The sequence below is a fragment of the Stigmatopora nigra genome, chromosome 6 (genome assembly GCF_051989575.1).
Source record: "Stigmatopora nigra isolate UIUO_SnigA chromosome 6, RoL_Snig_1.1, whole genome shotgun sequence".
Classification (NCBI taxonomy): Eukaryota; Metazoa; Chordata; class Actinopteri; order Syngnathiformes; family Syngnathidae; genus Stigmatopora; species Stigmatopora nigra.
In genome coordinates this window covers 5,733,016-5,749,352 of record NC_135513.1, presented here as the reverse complement: position 1 = coordinate 5,749,352, position 16,337 = coordinate 5,733,016, and the positions used below count along the sequence as shown (strand labels likewise).

At 37.1% G+C, this 16,337-nt stretch overlaps 1 protein-coding gene across 7 annotated transcripts in view; it reads right to left on the bottom strand.

Moving 5' to 3' along the window:
- Positions 1-3,568: 3,568 nt before the first annotated feature.
- LOC144198011 (multiple PDZ domain protein) overlaps positions 3,569-16,337 on the bottom strand; it is a 34,075-nt gene continuing 21,306 nt past the window's right edge. For 5 of the 7 annotated variants that reach the window (XM_077718792.1, XM_077718791.1, XM_077718797.1 and 2 more), the window contains 21 exons: positions 15,222-15,399; positions 14,911-15,021; positions 14,378-14,443; positions 14,011-14,082; positions 13,454-13,553; positions 12,676-12,884; positions 12,105-12,196; positions 11,900-12,033; positions 10,459-10,520; positions 10,131-10,388; positions 9,943-10,026; positions 9,070-9,263; positions 7,772-7,919; positions 7,097-7,168; positions 6,844-6,967; positions 6,672-6,715; positions 6,389-6,511; positions 6,003-6,107; positions 4,820-4,896; positions 4,314-4,437; positions 3,569-4,179 (listed from right to left, as the gene is read on the bottom strand). In XM_077718792.1, the coding sequence (XP_077574918.1) occupies positions 4,033-4,179; positions 4,314-4,437; positions 4,820-4,896; positions 6,003-6,107; positions 6,389-6,511; positions 6,672-6,715; positions 6,844-6,967; positions 7,097-7,168; positions 7,772-7,919; positions 9,070-9,263; positions 9,943-10,026; positions 10,131-10,388; positions 10,459-10,520; positions 11,900-12,033; positions 12,105-12,196; positions 12,676-12,884; positions 13,454-13,553; positions 14,011-14,082; positions 14,378-14,443; positions 14,911-15,021; positions 15,222-15,399 (2,524 nt within the window). In that variant the 3' untranslated portion in view covers positions 3,569-4,032. The remainder of the gene's footprint in view (positions 4,180-4,313; positions 4,438-4,819; positions 4,897-6,002; positions 6,108-6,388; positions 6,512-6,671; positions 6,716-6,843; positions 6,968-7,096; positions 7,169-7,771; positions 7,920-9,069; positions 9,264-9,942; positions 10,027-10,130; positions 10,389-10,458; positions 10,521-11,899; positions 12,034-12,104; positions 12,197-12,675; positions 12,885-13,453; positions 13,554-14,010; positions 14,083-14,377; positions 14,444-14,910; positions 15,022-15,221; positions 15,400-16,337) is intronic. The other 2 variants (XM_077718794.1, XM_077718795.1) reach the window with 2 other exon arrangements.

Sequence of the window (16,337 nt, the reverse complement as noted above, 5' to 3'; positions counted from 1 at the left end):
TTCTTATTGTCCGTATCATTTTCTTAAGACTGTGCATTTTCACAATTTATGAGGGGGTCACATATCTAGGTACAAGGCAAATTGAGTAGCTATACAGATAAGTATTATTTTACAAGCATGAATAGTGATAACAGCAAATTAGGGGAGCATATAATACATGCATACTAATGACATTTTAGAGTGGATCCTACTACATCTGAATACAAATATCTTATGTACTCCTTATTTTGCTCATTACTTTTTCCCAATGTGGATGATGACACTTAAAAATAACAAGCCAACAAACATTAGAGACAGGTAATATTAACCACATCTGAGAGAGATTGGTCTAAAAGGCAAAACAGAAGCAAGGAGGTAAATTAACCAGTGAGGATAAAAAGACGATGGAAATTGATTCAGAAAAGCAACTTATTCCCTACCCATGACCTTATTGGAGAGATTTTTCTTAGTCTTGTCAGTTCTAACAATAATTTGCAATACATGTCGTGACTTCCTAACCCAAAAAAGCACCAATATCCAACATTAGAAATTGGGTGCAAGTAAAAAAAAACATTCTGCACAGGTAAATAATGCAGAAATGTTTCTTTCTTATTTACTAGCTAATTTATCATTCAGTTTACCAAGGTGTTGAAATAGAGGGTGAAAAAGATCAACCTTTTTTCTCGCATCTTATTATAAGTGATATGCAAGTGACATCTAGGTTACTTCACTATACTTTTACTTTAATTGAATATGTAAACTTTCGTCACCTCTTCAAAAAATAAAAATAATGTGTCATCGTCTTGCAGGTGACAAACATTGTTCAATTCACTGCACGATATGTAGAGATGATTTTTGCCTAAATGGCAGCTCATACTTATGAATCATAATTGCAGAGCGTAGGAACGCAGATCTTAATTGAACAAATAAATTGCATCAAGTTGCAACCATTTTTACATTCAATTTCGCCTCAACACGAGTCATGAACCAAATTCAATTTTAACAAAAGAACAGACACTGCTCTCTAGTGGCCAAAGCACATTGTTTGTACCTGTACTGTAATTGTTGCTGTTAAATTTAGAAAAAAATATATATAAAGGCCAATCATTCATATTTCAATTGTGTACCATATTTTCAGGAAAATATATTGGTGTTGACCTCTGCCCTTTTTTTGCTGTTGTGGTGAAAAAATATTTCAATTATATAGCTGTTTAATGCAAAGTAGCAAACAATTCTTATTCTTGACTCATGATTGCTTTTTATGCTTCATATTTTCACTGAGAAAGCTTAAAATATTAACTGGATTTTATTTGGATCACCAATTAAATACTAACCCAATGTTATTCCAAATAAAAACAAGTTATTTTTAAACACAAGGCAGTTATTGTTATTTACTTTAAAATATATACTATGACAAAGCATATATCATAAAGCTATATTGTAAACTATGCCACAACAAGAAAATACAACAATACTAAAGTCATCAAGTGGTGTCACCTTCACTAAAATGCTTGTATAAAGCACTCACAGCAGAAGATCTGTGATCTGAATAATATCATATCAATGATCTGATTTGGCTCAGACTCAACAAGTTAATACAGTTTGTATAGATTGAACACTATGGAGATTGCTCAACCCTGGTTTACATCATTTAGATAAATGAACTTTAAGGATTTGCACAAATAGACTGTAAATGATATACTGTGCATGAAATTATTGAAATTTTAACACATGCAATATTTTGGTGAAAATACTGACCTTAAGAGTCTTGGATCATGACATATTGGTATTGTTGGTCACAGATCTGCTCCTGATTTCCAAGAAGGTACAAACAAAGCCTAAAACTGGTGTTGCTGAAGTAGAAAAAAAATGTGATCTCAACAGATCCCAACAGAGGATATCATTAGTCTCCACCTGTTTATAAATTTACTACATATTATGATTCTTCATTTACTGTTTAAAGCACATGATGCTATTGTTTAACTCACTGGTATAGTGAGCAACTAGTTGTTTGCTTTCTGTGGGTATGGTAGGTAATTGAAGACTTAATTATCCACAGCTGGAAATGTGAGTATATGTCATGTGATTGGTTGGCAAATAGGTTGCTGTGCAAACTGACTCTAGGCCAGTCAGATGTAATGCTCTCATGCACAGCCTGCAAAATCAAAGCATGATGTGTAGATCTTTACAATCAAATAAAGTTATTCAAGCATCATGTGTGAATTTTCCTGTTAAAATCTCATACCTCAGGTTATACAACAATCTGACAAAGATGCCTTTGTCTCTATTCATTTTCTCTACAAATAAGAGTTGCTTTAAGTCTTGTGGTGCAAACAAGAATTTACGGTATCTTTTAAAAAAAGGACAATAAAACCTAAGCAAAAAAATATGCTATATTTTTAAAAATGGCCCTACTTTTCTGATGACAGTTCATTGCACTTGTATATAACAGCCACAGACTTTACTTAACTGCCCTCACCATTGATCGCATTGATGTTACAGATGTGACAGTCAAATGAGCTCAAGTCCATTGGCTGACCTCATGCATCTACCTGAGTGAGGCTCATGGGTGCCTTGCATAACAAGTGAGCTCTCTTAGGAACGTTTCACTTGCATTGGAGAAAACCTGCTGCATTGTGACAGCAGGGCAGCAGACAATTTCTGGAAAACTGACACATCATGAGGCTTAAAAGACATTGATTCAATCTGTTGTTTGTTTTCTGATGGACTCTCACTCATAAGCGGTCGGCTAAAAATTGAGTAGAGCTTGCACATGATAGAACAATGCATGCAAGACTTCTGACACACACACACACACACAGAATATGTATTCTGTCCCACTTTTGGCTTTGAGAGTAATCCTAATTCAGCAAATAATACCACTTTTAAATTCATAAAGCATGCTGGAATTCATTTACTTTAAAGGCTGTTCACAGTCAATTGTTCATGTGGAGAGGGATGAAGCAGGCTGCCTTTCAATAAAACTGCCAAGGCGAGCAGATGGTGTTGATGAATGCAGAGCGCTCCAGACAGGATCTCTCCCTCAGTGCATCCTACTTCTTAAATGAGACATTTGTGTGCAAATGGATTGCATGTCAAGTTGTCACCGTCAAGTTTCGTAATTAAACGCAAAGTTCTGTGTGATTAAAAAAAAAATAGCCAGGGTTTACTTTTTTTTCTTCTCCCCATTTCTCCCACTTGCGGTTAAAGTTGAGGCTGCTTCTATTCTGCTACTTAAAAGGCTGTCTGACTTAACAAAGAAGAGGCCCAACATTCAAATGAATAGAATATCTGAAAACACAGCCCTCTTCATAACTGAAGTGTTCTGGACAACGTGTAACTTTGTTTTTTTTTGGAAGAAAAAAATATTTTGAAGTGGTCTGTTTGCCTAAAAAGTTTTGGTACAGAGTTTGGATGAATATTTGCTTTACGGCAAATAAGTTGGGAATAGTTTGCATTTTAGCATTAGAGACCTTTAACCTAAAAAAATGCAGTTTTGTGAGTCTATCTACATGCGTGTCAACTGATAAATTAAAATCTACATTGTCAAGGGACTAACAAATAGCCATTTAATAAGAACACCATAGAATAATTTGTTGTTCAGTGTCTATTCCATTCAGAAATTACCATGACTTACATAAAATAACAATACAAATCAAGTTCCATAATAAGGAATTACCAGCTCAACAAGGGTGAGTTTTTTTAAGAATCCAAATTACACAATAGACCATTAGACAAATATAATAAGCTATTTAACACATTTCACAGTCAACTTTAGTAACACCAGAGATGTTAGTGTTCCCGAGGATCCATTCAATGATGTGAAATGACACATATTTACATAAATATTCCTATCAAATAACTTTTCTTCCGTGATGCCATACAAAATATTGGCAATAGCACTTGGCATGATTCTGGTTGAGGAGAATCACATTTAGTGAGCTTGAACATGTTATGTTGGACGTCATATCAAACTTATGTGACTCTTAGTCACTCAAGAACATTTAAGCATTATTTTCATGTTCTGCATGAATTATGGGTACCTTTTCAATATCAGGAGAGAACAGTGAGAACCACAGTTCCTTTTGTCTTTTTAAGGAGGTCCACAGCTTCAGCATGTGTCACCCCCTCCAGACAGTGTCCATTCACTGCGATGATTTGATCTCCACGTTTTAATGTCCCATCCTCAATGGCTGCTCCCTGGAAAGCACAAGAATAAGCCTTAGGGTGTATAAGGACTGACATATAAAGAAAGAAACAATAAAAGAAAATACAATGTATTAATTACAATGTGAATATATGACTATGTTGTATCTATGTGGACTGTGTCTGACCTTGTTAAAGATAGTTTTGATATAAATTGGGAGGTCTCCATGTGGGCTTCCAAAGCCTCCAACAATGCTGAAGCCCAGGCCCAAAGAAGTTCTATCCAAACTGACAGTCTTATATGTGCGAGTGCTGGGGGCATAGAATAAAATGTAAAACATTTTGCATTATACTTCATATCATATCCAAAAAATTGTGCATGTAATCTATTCACTACAAAACACATACTACTCAATGATTGGAGTACTACTATAGTTTCAACTATTACAAATTGCGTTCCATTGATGCTGATAGATAAACCAGATCTGTTTTAAAAATAAGCAGTTTTACATTAGCCACACAGTGACTCCATATTACCACTTACAACATTACAAAAAAGATTCCTGCTGTTGTAAATGCTTGAAAGCTATTTCATAGATGAAGTGTTCATGTGATGTTAAAACCAGCCACTCAAGTGCAAATAGATTTGAACTCTATATCTGGCAAAGGCAGTGAAAGAGTTAAAGCTCCCTACCAGAGGCTGCTGTGACACCGTGATAGACCACAAGGCTGGCCTGATGGTTGCTCATGAGTGCTGCATCCTGCAGCGACCTATGATATGAACACAAAAGAGTTGTTTGTATAATTCAGCAATGCTTCAGAACTTTGGCCACCAACTTTTCAGGGGCCTAAACAAGATAAAAAGGAAAATATAATTATAGGATAACAATTATGGTGCCCTGTTATTCCCTGTTAAGTGTCAAAGTCTATTACATATATGTCATTAAAAGATCAAAATAGAAAAACACACAAAAAAAACTTGTTTAGCAAGGAAACTGCAGCCAGCTCGCCTTTATACACTAAAAACACAGAACAAAGCCTTTAGGAAGTCCTTTTGTCCAGCAATCAAAACTGTTTAATTATTGTGGCCCATTTATTTACTTCCATTAGGGGGTTGATTAGTGGCTACTTGTGTTACACAGTGTAATATGTATTACTATCATTATAGGGCGGAGGCCTGTAAAGTCACCACTAATGTTGTTATTATTGTTGCGTGTACACTATAATTTTATATCCATCCCTCTTTTCTTTGTGGAAATCAGAATGAAATGTGGCAGGTATATTCTAAGGGGTCAAAGATTTTTTTCTTAATCATGCAATAAGGGACTTTTTAGCATATCACATTTCTAAAATCAGAGGTTCAATCCCCAGTGAGTCCGACCTTCCCGCGTGAGGGTTGCACCTCTGCAATTCTTGTGAGGATAAGTGGAATGGAAAATGAATGAATGAATGAATAATTATGAATTAAATGCCCACTCATTTTTGCTTGTAGGTTAAGTGTAAGCCAGTAGGGGGCATACATGCTCTTCATCACAGGCTTCAGCTTTTATTAACACACTAGAGATTGTTTGGTTTATATTTGTCTGTGGATATGTATTTATTTTGGCGCATTTACCATTAGGGAAGTATCAATTCATTCATCTTTCTATATTTGATAAAAAGGCACAACAAATCTGATGGACTTGAGCCTGAAAATGAATGGTAAGGTAGGTTCTGATCCTGATACCTGAATTAGGGTGTCTGACAAAAAAGATAAAATACCAAAACCGCATTTTTCTTCCCACAATATTATTCAGGGCTCATCTTTTTAGAAATTGACTCTTGTTATTTTAGAAATTTACATGTTTTGATATGGACTAGACAAACAATAAAATTACCTGCAGTGTGACAGCAGCAATGGCATTCTTAAGTAAGGCTCCAGCCTGGATGTGATTCATTCCCTCCATTGATACGTCATTTATACTGAGAATTCTGTCGCCTGGCTGTTGGAGACATAGTAAATAAAATAAGTGTGCCAAACTCTTGTTTTCAGAGACATGAAGTTTTAAGATTGTTAAACAATTCTTTATATTAAAAAAGGTCAAATTTAGATACATTTAAGTGTTGTTTGAAAATTGGTTAATAATCATATAAATATGCAAGGATAGGATCTCTTGTGCAAAAGAAAGATGGCAGATGAGACGCTCCAAGTAGACGGCAGTGACAGATGTCTGTCGCCATTACTTAGTAATTAACACGCACACAAGTGTACGCACACACACACCTTTAATTGCTGTGTTTTGGCAGCTGATCCACTGGTATCCATGGCTGCAATAAAAAGAGGTACGTTGCCATGGGGACTGCCCACTCCTCCTGCTAAAGTGATACCTAGAGAGTCACGTGGACTCTGCGATAATGCGACACACAATGCACACACATTAGGTATCTGATAATAGACTCAATTCATTAAACAAACTTAGTTTTCCAGATACCTATGTTTCCATTTGATTCTGCTCCACACTATGGAGCACAAGCAAATATCATCAGTATCAAATGGAGAGGCTAACCTTTTGAATAATGACTTTTCTATGGTCAGGGTTGTCTTCAAATGCTGTTGGAGTCAAGAGAAAAGTGGAGAAAAGTGAGCTGAGGTTATCATCTTACTTTTTTTTTTTAAACCTGTGTTACTATACAGGTATTTGTATTGTAATTTAAGATGGTGAATCAGACTATACTCACTGCAACTCCCTCTTCTATGTTCTGTCTCCCTCTGCTGGGCCACAGAAGCTTTGGATTCGCTTGAAGGTGCCAAGGTGGAAGACTTGGAGTCTTCGCTCTGGATAAAACACAACTTAAAGTATTCCTACATTCACAAATTAACATTGTTAAAATAAACTGTACAACAAATATCAAATGAATTAAAACATGTATACAATCTTATGACAACAAACATGAGGGATGAAATAAGCAATTGGTCTTGTAAACAGTTTACCTGTTTATGTTCTTGGTAATGCAGAGCTGCTTTAAATCGGGCCACGTCCAGGTGAAACACACCAATGCATTTCTGATGTATAAAAATGGTTAATATGACAAAAGTATTGTTTTTGACATTGCACAGGTTCAAATACCCAACATTATGTTTCTCAAACAATTAAAACAAAATATATGGCATTTTCAACCATGGTCGGCAATACATGTAACTGCTGCAGAAGAGGCTGCGGTGGACATGGATTGATTTTTTATCTATGATGGAGGAAGCTTTGTCAACAAGGTTTTACATGTTTCTGGAGATTTATCTAGCATTTGACCAGAAAAAGAAAAAAAAAACACGGGTATGTTTGATTTCTTTGATAAATACCCCCTTTCAGTAGGTATAAGGTGATACCATGCCAAGTCACTACTTGTGACTGGGTAGCTGGTATATTATTCTTTTGCCTAGTGACAACCTGATTGGTCCAATATGTATGTAAATCATTTAATCCGGTGAGTGGGGGCCAGGGAACTGGTAATTTTTCAATGCCATTAACCCAGCAAAGAAGGAGAGTCGATTTTAAATTCTTGAAGTTTTGGGAACATACTCAGGTGCACATGGTGACTTTAAATGAGGAAAAACGATACTAACTTGGGTTAAGAAAAGTATTATATATAGTCTTTAAATCTCCCTGACCTGCAGAAGCCCCTCTGCAAGCTCTTGCGATTCTGCACGGACGTCTTCTCCGTTGATTGACAGAATCTGATCACCTAGCACCAAGCTGCCATCCAAATCCGCTACGCCTCCTTTGATGATATCTGACACAAAGATTCCGGTGTCATTACTGTTGGAAGCAAACAGAGGTCAAAGCAGTGTCAGTCGCATGGCAACAGAATACATGATGAGAGCAGAAAGCAGGCTGTTTTCCATAACATCTTGTCTATGGTAACTGGAACATCATAAAAAAAATAAAAAAAACATCAGTCATGAAGAATAATTTGTCAGTAGCTAGATATGCAGTGTGACTGTGACCTACTCCTCCCACTGCTATGGTTATTACAGGTTATTGCAACTGTGTAATTTTATTAGGACCATATACATACCAGAACAGTCAGAACATATCCTCACTATATCACATGGTTAGGCTGACCTACACAGCCCACATGCCTATACAAAGACTACTCAGATTCAATGTAGTGAGGTTAATTTAAAGAAGTTATCATTAAAATTAAATAGTGATTGTAGTAATCGAATATCTGATTTTTCAGTGGGCATAACATATGATTTGATCTTCCAGTTAATAACAGACAAAGAGCTTTCTTAAACTAATACCACACAAACAATGATTCTCTCTACTCCGTTTTGTTTCCAGCAATTACCGCATCCAACATTTCCTGATGATCCACATTGTATCGGTTTTACTGTTAATTTTAAGATAGCATTGAATTTTATAAGTGGGACTAGAAATGGTAAGGGAAGATGACAGTAGAAGTGCAATAGAAAATCAGTTAGACTACACAGTGAAGACATGGATCAGTATCAGTTCCACATGAAGGAACATTTATCAATACAGTTCTGAGGTCGGAGACATCATTCATCAGATCACACACGACATAATTGGGCAACTCATAAATGGGAAGAAAAACTCATCCATCATCCGAAAGCATCAACATGAAAACTTCCTTCACCAATCTTCATGGATCAATGACCTCAATGCCATTTCAAACAAGATAAAAGCCAAACACCACAAGGCTACCATTTGAACTAAAGGACCACAACATATCCCACTAAATCTCACTATATGTATAATGTACCAACAAATGCATAAAAAATAGATTCAAATACTAGAGTCAGTCTTCTTTATACTGCAACTATTTTTATAACAGTATTGACTTGACGTGGTAGAAATTCTAAATGTCTTATTTATGATCGATCAGATACAAATACGGTACTTTGTTAGAATAAATACAGCAGTGTGATACTGATAAGCATACCTTTTACCTACAGTGGTAAACCCCAGGCCTTTTACAGGATGGGGCCTCAGGACAAGACTGAAAACATCCCATAGGTCCTCCTCCCTGTAGGCCACCTGATGCCTGAATACACGCAGCTGAACACGTTGGGTGGTGAGTCTCAGCACACTAATGGCCTCATCGTGAGTGGCCTGCCTCAGGTCGATACCGTTGACCTAAGGCAATAGGGGAGACATTACAAATGGATGATGGCACCGTGGAATCCTAAGACATCTCATTGCATATGCCATGCAAACATATCGTAATCAAACACTTGGTAAGCATCAAAAAGAAACTAAGACAAGCACATTGTATGCCTCTACGCAATTGAAAAGCTATATTTCCAAATGCATTTAACTCAAAAGACTTTGAGTTTTCACACTTTAAACAAAAAGAAACCATAAACTATTAAACTAGAGCAGGGACAAATCTGTCTGTTTTTCCATTTTCAACTAGAGTCAATTGCAAAAGTTTGCTTAAACCTTTTAAAGAAAGTGGATTTATCAATACAGTATAGCACATTGACTTAATCATATTTTTTTTCTTGAATTCTTGCCATAGTGCATTGTGCATAGAAGAAAAAATTCATGATGGTTACTGGACCAGAATAGTGACTTGTTATATGATGATACTAATTACATTAATAAATGAAATCAATAATGTAAAGGGTATAAAAATAAGAAAACAGACTAAATTTTGTGTATTTTTTTTATATAAGTCATCTGTGCACTATGCATGGCAGTGAGGAAATGAACAAAAACCCAAACAGATTTGGATGAGCAGCAGGACATTTCAATTCAAGGCACAAGTTTGTTACTTAACCTGACTATAAAACATAATTGGTCAATATTGTACCTCAAATATCTGGTCTCCAGCTTGCAGTCTGCCATCTCTCTGGGCTGCTCCTCCATCATTCACCTCATGAATTATTACTGATCCCTAGTGGATACAATTAGAAAATATACATAATACTTTTAATTGGATGTGATTGTCTCTACAAAGCAAGGAAAAAAGATCATTTAATTATTAATCAACATCCTCACCAGAAGAGTGTCACAGCCTCCGACAATACTGAGACCCAGACCTACTTTTCCTTTAAAAATCTCTATGGTGCTTTCTTTTCCAGCCACAACAGGAGATTTGAATGAGTCAGATTCAGAGGTGGATATCAACCAATCACAATGCTCCTTAGGAGAAAGGGCTGAAGAGATGGAAAAGTCCGAAAGTGGTGATGCTGCATAATTAGACTTTGTCAAGCGAGATGAAGTAGGTGAGGTAGCCCCAGGGCAGCTAACACGAACCTAGGAGAAGATTAAGCATTCAATAATTAAACAAACTCGATCAAATCATCAAATGAAGCAAGCTTTCCACCTTCTCCACACTTGTTTGGGAACCAGCCTCGCCATTTACTGCTATGAGACCGTCTTCGTCCACTCCCTGTGAACAGAGTTAAACAGTAAAGACAAGGAACATTTATGGGAATTTATGTCATAGAGGATAGAGATTAGAATTCAAAAAACCCTCTGGACAAATACCTCAAAGGTTTGAGCCTCAGGCACAATATGAAAGCTAATTAGTTTATGATGAAATAATGGGTAGAGCATGGAAACAATAAAATCAAGGTCAAAGTGATGCATTTCCGAGTAAAAAGAGTACATTCACCATAAAAACCTTTGCAATTCAAAAATGCACTCGAGTGTCCTTTTTTATTCTATTGTACTGGCATACCCCATAGTAAGATAAAATATGGATCTGGCATCAAAAGTTTCTCCCTAACATGATTATTGTGTCCTTGTGAATCTTTCTTCATTTGTGAGAGAAAGACTCTGGAACAGAAAAAGGCTTACTTTCAACTTCAATTTGATTTTTATTGATATTTTCATGGTGCCTCAATTTGAATGGAATTGTGGGTACCATCCTTAATTAAAATAACAACAACAACAACAAAGCATCAAATGCTCTCTTTCTCCGTTCTCTAAGGTCTTCCTAAAACTCTCTTGCCTGGCAGCTCGATTTTCATCATTCTTCTGCCAATGTACTCGCTATTTCTTTTTTCAAATTCCTCCAAACATTGAAAGTCTGCGAAGTATTTTAGTTCCAAAAACATCTAATTTAGGCTATCTCTTGAGGTATCTTATTTCTAATCCCACCCAACCTGCTCACTCCTAAAGAGAATGTCAACATTCTCACTTCTGCCACCTCCTTTACTGATTGTTGGATTTAGTTAGTGCTGAAAGTCCCAATTTAGTGGGTGCTGGATCATGGTCATGTGCTATTTAAAGAGCCATTTTATTGCCATGATTATACTTGATCAAAAGTTCACAAAATCGGACTTTTAAGAATGAGCAAATATAAAATTTTATAACCACATACGAGCTGCCTAAAATGTCCAAATATGCAGAGCTAGGCAAATTAACTCCTTGGCTATGAGATTTCATAATAGGTAATTCATCTAAACTATGAGGAGAATGCGTTACTACTGACTACCAAGATCAGCATATCGTTTATAATTCACAAGCGCATCCCAGAACACAAGCTTTTATCAAGAAGAAATGTGAAGTAGAACAGTGAATTCATCTCAAAAAAATAATAATAAAAAAAAACGAAAAACAAAGGACAAAGGCTCTTTGTTAACAGATGGCTATTTAGACTGTTGTTCTCCATTTTTTCTTGTTACTTTAATGTGTGGTTGTGTTTGCTTTCTGATAAGATATAACGAATTGCTCCTCCAAAAATGTGACTTACAGTGCGACATAAAAAAAATATAGATATATTTAACCCCCCCTAAAATTAGAACAAGGCTAAAGTCAACATGCCTGCAATGGGATGACATTCTTTTCATCCATGGCCATTTCTTTATAAACTCTAGAGTCCGTCTGTCTGCTACAAATGTCATCTCTGTCCATTGTGGTGCAGCTATGGGACAATTCCATCGCTGTTTTATTTCTGTAGAAAGTAACATACAATTTAATCTGGTACTTTAAATTTATAGTTCTGAAAAGTGTTTAGGGTGTCACCTGATGAGAATAATCTTGACTTCTGAAGGAGCGTTGTCAATGATGGTGGAGGCATTCTGGTGACTGCGTCCATACAAAATTTGGCCATTGATCTATAAACAGAAACACGTTGTGTACTTCACTCAATACATCATGTGATGAATCTGATATCTGTCATCTCCTTCTAATGTTTCATATTATTATTATTTTTTTTTATAATCTCTTACCAACTGTCTTCTTCCATCAATCACAGCAAGAATTTCTATTTGCACAACAATCACTTCAAGATAGTAACTTCCATTTTGAGCTTATCTTTGAAAGCTGTACCAAAGCTCATTTTAAGGCCAAACAAATTTGTGTAGGATTACATAAAATATGTTGATATGATTCACGATACTTTATAGTTTCAACTTCTCTCACAAAATGTCAGCATATCTTTTACAAACTCAATACATTAGGATGTAAATGTGAGCATGGCAGAATTCTCCCAAGAGACAAAAGAAACAAAAATATTTTGACCATCAATCTGAATGGTTCCACGTAAAATGTTACACTAATTTGTGCTACTATCCTTCACGTCTGTCCTGCATACCTCCAGTAGTTCATCCCCCACTTGTATTCGGCCATCTAAGCCAGCAGTTCCTTGAGGATCTATGGCTGCCACATAGACACTCATTCGTGCCCTGGTACCGTCCTTATTGCCTGCAAGACGGATTCCCAAACTGTGTTCTGCTGAGCACTTTTCCAACTCAATCATATGGAGCTTTCCTGACAGGCTGCCATAACGCTGAAGCATCTTTTCTGTAGAGTGGAGAGAAGGTGTTAACAAAAAATGAGATTGTTAGACAAAGAATAGAGTTGACGATGGTGAACCTCAAAAAGTATAGCACACTGGAGGTAATGAGTGACACTTCATGTGGAGCTAAAGCGGCACACTCCAGAGGTGCTTGTGTAGGTGTGTGTGTTGCAGCAATTTGTCTGGAGGGGATGATGTCAGACGTGCTGTCAGAATGCTGAAAGATGACTGTGTTCAATGCATAATGAGCATATCAAGGATGACAAATGTGTGTAGATTGTGTGTGAAAGATATGCATGTGTTTATGCGTGAAGTACTTCATTAAAATCACATGCAAGACCCAAGGATAGACAGTCATTTATTTGTGATTTTATTGAGGCTTTATAATGTTTGATGAGGGGAATTTACACAGTTTGACTCACACCATGGTTTTGTACTTGGGGAGATAGACGCAATGATATTAAAAAAGGAGATGCTACATGAATCCTTTTACACTTTTGTTGTAAATTACTGTGTTACATTCTTATTATGTGCATCTTTAAAACAATGTTTTTTTTTTGCAAGGTATGCTTACTTCTGCCAGTGTTTTCCTGATCATCACCAGATGCAGTCTTTGGTGCCTTGATAGTCACGGGGCTGCGTTGACCTGTTCTACTGCAAGCCTGCTGAGGAACCTTGGGAAAAGTTTTGCATTATTAAACGGGAGGTTGCATATGCCTCAGGGAATCCTTGAGGCATGCGTTGGACTACCCCTGAGGCTTTTTGGCATGCTTCGGGGAGAAAAACTGATGCCCAGGATGCATTAAGTGTGTTATTTTTATGAGGGCTATAAATAACATGAAAGATGACCAAATCACGCATCACTTTTGAACACCGTTTAGAAATGCATCCAAACTTACTTCAAAAGACCACGGTGCTTAGTTTGGCGAGTTTTGAATCTCCATCAAAGAGTGAAAACAAAGGTTTCAAACAAACAAGATGAGGACTTTGAACACCAAGGGCCCCAGCCACAAAAATGTATGTTAATTAAAAATTAGGGGTAACTGGCTTGTCGGAGATGCTAATAAAGGCCTGCTTTTATTTAATAACCTGTTTATCCTCGACAATAAACACACAAAATGAGATACTAACCTTAAATGGAGTAGGAGTGAATGGGTTTGTATGGGAGATACTAAGGAAGAGACCAGGGAGATGCTGCATTTCCTATGATCATGTCAGGAGAGACATAGAGGCAAGCTCTAAATGCATCAACATAAAAAAAATGCTCCAAAGCATTCTCATTTGTCAGAAATGCCATGTAGGAGTAGATGACTCATCAAGATATATAGCAGTCTCAACATGCCGCCGCCCAACAGAAGTGTAGGAGGACAAACATTACATCACAGCTACCTTAAAAAGTTATAGTCGATGATTTTAAAAAGACTTGAAAAGTGCTATTTCCTGACTTTTTACCAAAAAAATTCCAAATATCACAGTGTCGACAATAGGGAGTTTTTACCTGGCTGTTGTATGAGTTGCATGGCATTGTTGGAAGTTGTCCTTCATGGTCGGGAAATAAAGGAGACTTTGGAAAAATACAACACAAGCATGGTTACTGTATATCGGATGAATGGATGAATGCTTAAGAAATGGAGGTTGGTTGGGTGGAAAAAGCAAATACTGTTGATACATGTAATTAAAACCATGACATGTGACATACTGTGATTAACTCATTGCCTGCTATGGACAATGATAGTCCAATTAATTTCAACTGGAAGAACTAGCTGTGTATGATGTGTCCAAGCATCTCACAGTCAAAATGGCTTGGATGTGCAGTGGCATCAATGGCAGAAATCCAGTTCTTGGTTTAAGATGAATAAGATACAAATGAATTAATGGGCTACAAACACATGATAAATGAATCTTCTGCAGCCTCAGGGGGTGCTACGTTGTGACAATGTGATGCATGCCTGGTGTGCTAAATGCCTAAACAATACATCATGATGAAGCAAGCAGTATGGTAGTTTGTTGTTAACTTTAACTGCACTCTACCTGTGCTTGCATCTGCCTGGACTCAACCAGCAGGTCCACACAGTCTCCTGCCCTTCGAATAGCCTCCACCGCTTGCTCATGACTGGCATCACTCAGGTCCACACCACAAACCTCCATCAACAATTACAGTTAGCCCATTTAATTTAAATCATTTGTGTTTTTCAAGTGTTACAGTCCCACCCTTATCAGTAGGCAATGTTCCTAATCTAACCTTATTGTAGCGGCACACTTTAGAATATCAAATTGCATATATTTAGACATAAAAACTACAACAACAAAAACTCTTCACTTTTAAATATTTCCAAACATACCTCCAAAATTCTGTCCCCAACTTGGAGGTTGCTGTTTTGTGCTGCCGGGCTATCAGAGCTGATGTGCTTGATGAAGATGCCCCTCATTATCTCTCCACCAGTTAATCTTTGGCCCATTCCTTTGCCTCCCATAATGCCAATACCCAGGGACTGCCCTGGAGCTCGGGTAATCTGCACACTACAACACAGTAGACACACACAGCTCATAAATACAATTATTGCATTATGATAAATCCACTAAGAGAATATTGCTGTGCTAGCAATGCACTCACACAGTGAATGCGCTTTTCCACATGAAGAAGAATGCACATAATGCAGTGGTGAAAAAAAAATGTAGGGTCCTTACAGACATACGTACATACCAGGGGCAACACTGGTGGTGCTAACCGAGATACTTTAAAACTGAAACACATAATGATTGCTCAGCACATCATCTTACGTTCGTTTTATAGTCTCCTCAACCAACCATACCCCCATTCATGCCCTAAAACTAGCCCCCCTAGAGTCGGTGCCCGGGAGCAGACATACCCTATGCACCCACCTATTTTCCATCCTTGACGTAATGCAGAGAACCAAATTGCCTCGAATCCACACACGCACACTATTTGATGATGGTAAAACCTCCACACAGTGAAAGCTTGTAAAAGATTGCTCATTAAAAGCAGCAAACCATACAAGGACATCTAGGAGCCTCATCCTTTCATTTCTTTCCTCATCCTTGGCTTGAACTTAGCCTGTCTTAGTGATGACAGCACATAGAGCATACCAACAATTTTTCACTCAAAATTGTGTGTATGGCAAGTGCTGCCGACTCCTTGTCAAACCGGAAATTGCGATGGAGTTGTAAACAGGGAAAACAGCCAACACTCACAAATGTGGACCCACAATCAAGAATTAGCATTGCATTTGATTCATTGATAAATAAATTAAAACAGAGGAGCTCCGTAAAGATGCTCCCTCTGTTACAAGTTGGCAGAGCATGAAACGTGAGGCCTGAGATGTGGGACATGGATCAAAATTGAGGATATGTTGTGCTTTTAAGAAGAAAACACACATTTCATATTCTTACCGATGATGTATAATAGAAATTTAGTTGTTTAAATGAATATTACTCAT